The 10,150-nt window shown below is 32.3% G+C and overlaps 2 protein-coding genes across 2 annotated transcripts; one reads left to right on the top strand and one right to left on the bottom strand.

Annotated features, from left to right (window-relative positions):
• Nucleotides 1–971: 971 nt before the first annotated feature.
• Nucleotides 972–5,452, top strand: Bma-alh-11 (aldehyde dehydrogenase, putative; the record flags this gene model as incomplete). Its single annotated transcript, XM_001897080.1, has 10 exons — nucleotides 972–1,683; nucleotides 2,286–2,431; nucleotides 2,701–2,830; nucleotides 3,053–3,297; nucleotides 3,794–4,017; nucleotides 4,278–4,476; nucleotides 4,615–4,779; nucleotides 4,906–4,964; nucleotides 5,037–5,113; nucleotides 5,316–5,452. 10 exons carry the CDS (start codon nucleotides 972–974, stop codon nucleotides 5,450–5,452), a joined length of 2,094 nt encoding a protein of 697 aa, XP_001897115.1.
• A 1,556-nt stretch (nucleotides 5,453–7,008) lies between these two features.
• Bma-chin-1 (RhoGAP domain containing protein) lies at nucleotides 7,009–9,957 on the bottom strand (the record flags this gene model as incomplete). The annotated part of the gene is made up of 6 exons (XM_001897079.1): nucleotides 7,009–7,240; nucleotides 7,640–7,860; nucleotides 8,110–8,325; nucleotides 8,617–8,866; nucleotides 9,277–9,470; nucleotides 9,847–9,957. The coding sequence occupies 6 exons, from the start codon at nucleotides 9,955–9,957 to the stop codon at nucleotides 7,009–7,011; spliced, it is 1,224 nt and encodes a 407-aa protein (XP_001897114.1).
• Nucleotides 9,958–10,150: the final 193 nt, after the last annotated feature.

A 10,150-nucleotide genomic window follows, 5' to 3' on the forward strand; every position in this document is an offset into this window, starting at 1 on the left:
ATCGTCATAGCAACATTCATCTGGTTAAGATGAGCACTAGGAATCACATGCCATCTATCATTTTTATGTTAAAAAAGAACTTTGTTTGAGGAATTAGATTATGCAGTGTTAATGATCAGTTCATTTATTAAATTAACATCATATCAAATCTTATGCTTTCCCTTATTATTTAAAAAATTTCTAATATATAAACATATTATGAGCTTTTATTTTAAATCTTTTGATGAGAATATGGTGGTGATCTTTGAATTATTTTAAATCTTGTTTTATGAGAATGTATTGGTGGACCTATAAAATACTACACAAATATACATCCTTATATAGTTTGTATAATGTATTTTATGGATAAATATCTAGTTCATTTTATCACTGACTACTGGAATAATGGCCCATTCATCATTTCGTATTTGGTATTAATAAATAACCGTAATAAAAATAAATTTTAAAAAAGTGGAAAAAAGTAATGTTAGGTTTTGGTTGAAGTTGTATTGCCCCTAATACATGCATAAATTTCCAGCATCACCAGTAAAAGTTAATATCATGGTAGATGCTTATATAACATCCACTTTCACATTACATTAATAAAATTACGTAAGAGATTAATATTTATTTAAATACTGCGAGCGATACTGAATTTCATAGCTATTCACAAGGCTAATTTCTGTGTTTATTTAATTGAGATTTACGAATGAAACAATAATTGTTTGATGCACTTGTTAAGATAGATATTCAAGTTCTTAATAATTTTGATTCTTTCTTTTCATCCATCTTTTTTCTTTACGAATGTAATCGTCATTTGGATAAAAATTTTTTTTGTGGCTCAAAATATGCATATCAATATTTTATTTTATTGCAATTTTTCATATATATATATATATATATTTCGAGATGTGAACTACGCATTTTTCTTTTCTTTTTTTCTAGTCAATTATTTAATCATTAATCATAATCGTAAATATAGGCATTCATCAATGTTCCTCAAAGGAGTGGATATTGGTGTTGGTGATGTTGTATTCTTCAAAAAAGGTGATAATAGAAAAAGTGACGAACAATTTGAGGAAGCAGTTGCTGGTGTTGCATCTGAAGCTGTAATACATGTAGCTTTGCTGTATGAAGATACCGTTCAGTGGGTGATACATGCCACCCGTGAATCTGGTGTTTGCCAGGAACTTTTAATTAATGTAGTAGAAAAGCTACATCCTGAAAGTTTCGAGGTGTATCGAGCTCAGGTACCACAAGCAGTGCGTATCAGTGCAAGTCAGTGGGCAAAATCTAAACTTGGCGCTAATTATAACGATATTTTCTCGCCAAATATGCGTAACTCTAAAGGTGATGAAGCATTCTACTGCTGTCAGTTGATAACGAAATCATATGAAGCTGCTGGCATTCATGATTTCTGTCCATCACATCACTTAAATTTCAATGATTCAAATGGGGAAATTTTACCTTTCTGGGAGGAATACTATCGGAAGCGCTCATTACCAGTGCCACAAAATATGCCAGGTTCGCATCCTGCTAAATTAATCCATTCTAAATATTTGAAACTTCATTTCGCCAGATTTTGCATGCCGTTAGTAAAATTCGCCGTTCCGAAGACAATCGATAACGCATTACATTTCATACGTGGATCTCGTGTAGCACTTACGGCAACCGAACATTTCGATATTTATCAACCGAGAAATGGTTAGGGATTTGTCAAAATTCGCTTTCAGTTAAAATCTTTACTTTCAAATCTTTTTGATATTTTCGTACATACTGCAAATAACAACATTTGTAAATTATCTTGTTATTACAACTGCTTATTTCACATGCTCTTTTGTGAATAAACCTATTTATCAGAACAAAATTATTGCTGTTATTTCAGTGATTTCGATTTTTGGTTTTTCTTGAATTCCAGTTCAATATAATTACTATATATATATATATATATATATATATATATATATTTCAATATCAAAGTTATCGTAGTGTTATCAGTTAAAACTAGTATTTAGCATTGAAATATCTAAAATCAAAAAGTTAAATAGTTATTATTGCATATATATATACATACATCCACGCATATTATTAAAATAGAAAATTATTGGTAATTTTTTTTTCAAACCTCTCACTTCTTCCTAAAGTTTTTGAAAAATAAAAAAAATTGGAAGAAATTTTTTTTTTGACCTCTACTACAAAAGAATCAAAAGAAGGTGAAAGTCATAAGAAGATAGAATTATCATTTTTAAATGAAGACAAATATTTTGGCTATAAGAAATTATTTGGGAAAATCCTGATATTCCCAGGTGAGATATTAGCGCGGTGCGGTTGTGCTAAAACCGAAGTGATTGATGAAGTCGTGAAGGATGCCTGCGAAGCTCAGAAATCCTGGATGGCGTTAAATGTTCAGCAACGTGGAGCAGTTTTACGTCAGGCAGCTTCTATCATACGCGTACGTTTGTTTCGTTTTTTTTTTTTTTTTTTTTGATACTAATTCAAGTTGTCATTAAAATTTAGGTATCATACTAATGTACAAGCACAATGTGAATACTGCTCATTTCAATCCTTGCATATGCTTTGCTTTCGACTCTTTTAATATTTTTACCGCAAGTTTCAACGAAATACTTTTAACTGCTTGGCTCTTTTATTATAGTTTTCAGTTTAATTTTATCACTTAACTTTCAAAAATATTCATGAATTTTCATTCCTCCAATATTCTAGAGTGTCGAAGACGACTTAGCATATTTGGAAACAATTGACTGCGGTAAACCAATTGAGGAATCACGATGGGATATGATCGGTTCTGCAGATACCTTCGAGTTCTTCGGTGGTGCTTTGCATAATATTGCTGGTAAAAATTTCTTGATTCCTCAATTAAATGTTTTTTTTTTTTCTAACTCCTTAAATTTTGCAGCTATATAAAATTTCCTCAAATTCTTTTATTAAAGTGTCATTATGAGTATTCCAATCCTTTCATATGTTGATCGAAATCATTTTTCCAATTTTTTTGAATATACATATTATATTTACTACCAAATGTCTAATGTTGCTAGCCAATTATTTCCTATTACAGGCAATCATTTCCCGTTAAGTAACGATAATTATGCGTATACGGAACGTGTACCATGGGGTGTTGTTGGTGCAATTGGTGTTTGGAATTATCCAATGCTGACAGCATCGTGGAAAATTGCGCCAGCATTAATGTGTGGTAACGCAGTGCTCTACAAACCATCACCTTTTGCACCCATAACTTCTGTAGTATTAGCCCAAATCCTTCAAGCTGCAGGTCTTCCTGATGGTGTACTATCCGTTTTACAGGTATTTTTTTGTGTATTTTACTGATGTATTTTGGTGTATTTCTGAAAATACTAAAATTTAGACAGGGAAGTTATTAATGAATAATTATTAAAAATTTCTCAGTTTCTTGAAGCAGTTTTTGTGAATTCTTTTCAGGTATATAATTTTATTACTTTTGTTTAGGTTACAATTTAAATTAAAATTTCTTACTGACTTGGTAAAAATTAGGCTTATATAGTTTTATTTTCCCGAATAATACTACTTATATTTATGACAGTAGAGTTAGGAATCGGTACAGCGCCGTGTATTCCACAGATGCATATCAGTTGCTATAATTAGTTATTATAACATAGTTATTAACTATGTACAGAAGATATGTTCCACTGCTGTGGATATAAGATGTAATTCATCTGAATAGTCACTGAGAAATACACGTTAAGAAACTAAGTTTATCAGTTTCAATCACATTTTAATCAATGATTTCAGTGACTGTTCGGAATAAGCTAAAATATTTCAGGGTGAAGGTGAAACAGGTCAAGCGATATGCGAACATGGAGGAATTAATAAGGTCACATTTACTGGCAGTACCGCAACTGGATCTAAAATCCTGGCATCCTGTAGCTTGTTGGATCGAATCAAGCCAGTAACATTAGAGTTGGGTGGAAAAAGTGCGATGATCATTTGTGAAGATGCAGATATCGATGTCGCTGTTACAGGTGCTCTCATGGCCAATTTTTTCGCGTAAGTTTACTATAAGCGTATATGTGCTTGGCATGTTTTTAAATTCTCATATATGATATGATTAATTTATCTTTTTTTTTAAACAGTCATCTCTTTTTATCTGAACTATTTTTGTTGTTTCAGTACATTTCACTACTTTTAAGTCATAAAATTGACTGCTATCACTTTTTTTCGAAAATTTGGATAGGAAAAAGAATTAGTAAAGATTCAGTTAATCAGCTATCAGATAAGTAAGAAAAAGTACTGAAAAACATTTGTAGTCAAGGTGAGGTATGTTCGAATGCATCAAAAGTCCTCGTACATGTGTCACGTTATGATGAATTTCGACAAAAGGTTGTAAAACAAACGAAGAACTTGGCGATCGGTGATCCGTTATTAAAGGAGACAAAAATAGGTGCAACAATCTCTCGTGAACATTTAAACAAAGTTAAAACTTACATCAGTGAAGCTGTACAACAGGTTATTTGGATTGCTTTAGCTTTTGGGGGAACAGAAAAATAAAAGGTTTCGTTTCACAAAGTTTGTTGGAAGTCAAATTTGGGAAAGTTAGTGGTAAGATATTCTGTTAACATGCAGGATTGATTTTCGACTTTGAAGGGTGCCAAACTGCTATGTGGAGGTGACGAGGTAAAAGTTAAAGGTCTCGAAAACGGCTATTATTTATCACCTGCTATTCTGGATTCCATCAACGAGCAAATGAAGATTTATAAAGAGGAGGTCTTTGGAGCTGCCATGTTAATTATTCCATTCCAGAACAACGAGGTAAGCCTGTGTTATATTGATGTTCGGATTTATTTAAAGTACTTCCGGTTCTAGCTTCAATCTTCTTGCAATAAGTTACATGTGTGTCTTTAAATTTAAAAAATTTTGTAAAAATTGAAATTTCAGGATGCTATTCGTATGGCAAATGATACGCTTTATGGACTTGCTGCTGGTGTTTTTACGAGGTGTGCTTTATTGAACCGTTAGAATTTAGCCTTTAAATTTATATTTACTTATATCAGCTGCCTTCCCTTCAGGAACTTACATCTGGCATATTCACTGGCTTCAAAACTTCACGCTGGCAACATTTATGTAAATACATTCAATATCACAAGTAAGTTTGTTTAAGGACACAGAATGAATATGAATTATTTCCAAACTAGTTGGGACTTCATCCAAATAGATCTTTCTGTTGTGTAATATTGGTTGATGGTTGTTGTTGGCTGAGAAGGGATGATCTATTTTGGAGTGCGAAGTTCTATTCAAAATTTCATCTTTTTAAGCTATAGGGTGGTGCTATAGAAATCTTTTTTAAGATGCAATGATACCTTTCGGTGGTATGAAACAGTCAGGTTTCGGACGTGAAAATGGTATTGCAGCTCTGGAAGCTTTTTCACAGTTGAAAAGTGTGTTTGTCAATGCATCTGAGAAGTTGGATAATCCATTTCTGTAGTTGGAAATAATGTTAAGTGAAACAAATTTTCGCTTTGTCCGATTAAAGCATATATTTATACATTATGCTTTAACGAGGGTTTTTGTCAGGCTTGATCCATTCAAGTTCATCCAAGTTATTAAGAATGTACTATCTTTAGCTTCGCCAAAAATTATAACCGAGAAGAATCCCCACCCATCTATGTATTTCGCGGAATTTAGCCAGCAGTTGTTCGTGATATTATTTAATACTAACCCTATGGAAGCATTATGAAGCACATTTATATATATTTCCAAATAAATTCTAGAACTAAACTTGAAGGAACATTGGAAATTTCTTCTGCCAGTTAAGAGAGTAAGCCCCTTTGCTCTCTTCGAAATTTGATTGGGCACCACAGAACGTATAACCGTTATTTTATAAACAGCAAAGGAATAAATAGGTAAGACGAACTTTGAAGTGAGTACATTTTCAAATATCTATAAGTGTACATAAATATTAGTTAAGTATTAGTTACACATCACTTTTCATGCAAAGCACAGTATAATGAACTCGAAAGCGAAATAAAAGAGAAAGAATGGCCATGAAATTAGGATGTGGTACGAAGAGAACCTAATGAGAAATGCAATTTATGCATTTAAAAGTATAAGCTAATTTTCTACTAGTATAATACGATAGTATATATAATATTGATCACAAACTGATTTATAGTTTTTTTAACTCATGAAATAACTGGACAAGATGAAATTTCGAATGCCTCATCTTTTCGATAATTTTTAGCAGCTTCTTCATTTTTAGCTTACTCCTGAAATTTCTAAAATTCTCTGTTTACCTAATGAGCATGTCTATAATGAAAACCTTTTTCCCATATTTTAGAAGATACAAGCAACAAGAGGTGGTTATTTCAAGCATTATAACACAGTAAATGAGCAATGAACAAAGAACTGATGGTCTCTATATGAGAAGAAATGTAAATAAATGAGTTGACAGTTATTATTTCCCATCAACTGATAAATGATCTTCATGGAGTAACTAACAAATTCACAACAAGAATAACAGTAAAAATTTTTTGCATACCTTAGTGACTGCGAATTAATGTGATCCAAAAAATGACCTAAAAACCCTCTTACTACCTAGTCATAAATGATCTTTTCCTAAAAGACAAAGATCATAGTCACGCAACAAAAAACTAAACACTAACAAAAACAAATCAACGAACCCACGTTTTCAAAAAACAAACCTAACAATGAAATTCTTATTTGTTGGGCCGGCCTAACTGTTTCGCTCCAAAATACATTTGACTATTCTTGAAATAGTATACCTGAGCCAATTATCACATCAATTTGTACTTTATACAAACAACAAACAAATGATAGCACGATAAATACACAAAATTGACCAAAGTATACTAAAATCGGCTTTTCCGAAATTCCATACTAAAAGAAAAACCCATAATTTTCCATGAAAGCCCTCGTTCATCAAAATTCCATATGTCATCGTTTATCAAAACTTATGATGATGACATGCCTGGATAAAAGAGTAGATATGATTAATATAGTGAATCCGAAAAGAATCATTTATTAAGAAAATGGGACAATCCTGGGATTTTGGATAAGAAAATGAAGAAGTTGGTGCTGCTGTTGGGGTAATGCTGGAACGGTACCGGTACAAAATAATGTAGGTGAAAATATGGTTGCCAGATTTTCGACACTCATTTTATTTTCTCCACTATTATCAGCCACTCTTTGCATATGCATCAATATTGCTAGCAGTGTACGGCCATTTGCTTCATTTAATTCTTTTAAAACCTTCCTGAAAAAATTCTTAGAAATTACAAAATAAATTTTAGTAATTTTTCAACTGGCAAATCATGAAGAATAAGGAACACTGAGAATTCCCTTCACATCATGATAGCCAGAAAAAAGAACTGATCCACCTGTTCAGTAATTTAAGCTATAAAAACTCGTTATCACCTATTAATAAATGATTTTTTCCTAGAATACATAAAAAATCGCAGTTGTGTAGCAGAAATCTAAGGACTGATAGCCCCAAAACAAATCGACGCAATCCCATACTTTTCATTGTAGATATCTTACCCACAATTACCCGATATTTTAGTATCTAGATTTTTGATAGGTATATGAAGTAGCTCTTGCATTATCTTCTAAATAGTTAATATTCCTTTGCTAGAAAACAACATCAGCAATACACCTGCACATTTTTGATCGTTCGTGGAAAGCTCGATTATTAGTGTAAGCAGTAAGTAAGGAACGATATACAGAAAATGGCACAAGTTGCTGCGGTAAAAGCCTGAGATACAGCTTTAGAAGGCCAGCTACAGTATGAATATCTTCAACAATTGAGAGATCAACTTTATGCAGGGTATCGAACTGCCGACGTAATCTTTCCATTTGTTCATGAGAACCGGATACCTAAAATGGAATTCTAGTTTGATCAATTTCTTGGAATTATGCAATGGTGTACGATGACTCCACAATTCGAATATTTATTTTTATTTGTTCAGTTTACTTACTGAAATCAGGAAGCACAATAAAGAGAAAACGAAGTTAAACCTTTCTATACACATACATACAAAAAGATTTGTTTTATCTACTGCTTCTTTCTTATTATCTTAATTACCAATGAAAACATTAAATTATTTAAAAAGAGACTAAACAAACCCTATAGATTCCTTCCACAAACAAACCACGTCGTTCAACCTCCGTAATACAAGCAGAAACAACAGGTGGAATGCTTACAGCGTGCGCCATACATAAGGTACTGATATCCACAGCAAACATCCGCTTTACATATTTCGCCTCCGGTCGGCAATCATGTATAGTACGCTCACTGCATTTTTTATGCGCACAAAAACCACAATCTTCACACTTAACACCCTGAAATTACCATTACATTTGAAATATTATTTTATTTTTATTTTTTGAGTAATTTAAGTAAAATTATGAGTATAATGATCGAGTGTGCTTTAAAAATCAGTATTTTGAAAAATGGGAAAACATGGAACTATGTTATTTTATCAATCTTTTTTTTGAAGTGAAATGAAACTTTAGAATACCACATGATTCTATTTATGAAGAGACGTAGAAACTTTATTTGTGAAAAAAAAAAAAAGAAAAAAAAACAGAAGTGATGAAAAATTCATCAATGGATAACAACGAAGAACGAACCTGCTGAACAAGCCCCCACATAAAATTGCGACAATAATCGCAATAATGTGGTATCCGAAATGTAGCCGGTGTGAAATTATGACACCGAGCACATGGCTGGCGTCGACAGTCAGTTGCTTTTTGATATTGCGAATAAGGGCTTTGCTCATAAATTGCTTCATCAGCCATACGCTGTATATAATCATTTGCATGTTTCTCCATATGCATCGTTATCAATCCATCTGCGACTAAATCCTCCAAATGTTCGAATCTGAATTTATTGGGACAGAAATACTGCTATCAAGATTAATCATTTCTGCTCATCCTTCAAATATGGCATTTCTTATATTTTTGCTTGAAAACAGAGATTTAATTTAGTACCAACAATATAATTTTTAATCCATTGTATATCCGTTTGAAAAGTTCCTCAAAATCCGTTTCATTTATCCTTTAATAATAATTTTAATACTGCTAACCTATGTCAGCTTAGAGATTAAAACCTAATACGATGAAATTACTCCAAAGCAATAAATTAACCTCTAATTTCTTATACCCTACATGCCGTACAAAAAACCAATGAAACATCAAGAAGTATGAATGGTTAATCATATGATGTGAGAAAAAACCACGAACATCAACACTATGATGTAATTTCAAATAACATAAACAACAGTTATTCACCTTTTTTCGCCAACATAATGCATGCCATCATAGAATAACTTATAATTTAATACACGTCCATCGAAGAACATACATAGTGTATTAGCGCCTGGTGAACGTCTGGATGCACGGACCAAAAAAGCGCCTTCACCAGCTTCCAGCAACATATTGTCGGCTACTTCACGCTCGATTAAACCATGAAATTCAGTGCCATACTAAAATATCAATTTTAAGCATTACAGAACGAAAAGAGGATAAGAGCATGGCATCACCCATTCTAACAATAAGTGTTACTAATACAACTATTGGTAAAAAATCATTTTCAAATTCACAAAACACCATTTCAATTTACTTCAGTTCAGCTTATTTCCATTTCTGGATAGCATTTTAAATCAATTTTGTCTCAAACCTCAATATTAGTTTGTTCGATTCTAATATCATCGCCAGTTTTACCATATATAATATATACCAACTTCACATATAACATATACCAATTTACATAATATAATTAACTCACCAACATTGCACGTTGACTACTATAATGGTAATTAAGCATGACAAATATTCAGTGAAAAAAAGTAGACGTGATACCTGAGGTGGTGATGATTCCGGTGATGCCAAACACTTAACAGGAAATGGTCGTGGTGCAGCTTCCTGGAGCAAATATAAGTTTTGCTTCCAGTATCCAATTTCTTCTTCCATTCCATGCAGTAATTAGCTCTAACAGTTTGGGAAATGATGAGTTTCGCTTTTTTGACCAATTCAATAATTCAAGAAATTTTTGCTTCCAATTGCTTCATTAACCACATAATTATCTAAAATAAAGAAAATGAACAACAATAACCAATCAATGACACTTGAAGACAATGTAATCCCACTAAATTTTCAGCCCTAA

This window comes from Brugia malayi (genome assembly GCF_000002995.4).
Source record: "Brugia malayi strain FR3 genome assembly, contig: Bm_v4_Chr1_scaffold_001, whole genome shotgun sequence".
NCBI lineage: Eukaryota > Metazoa > Nematoda > Chromadorea > Rhabditida > Onchocercidae > Brugia > Brugia malayi.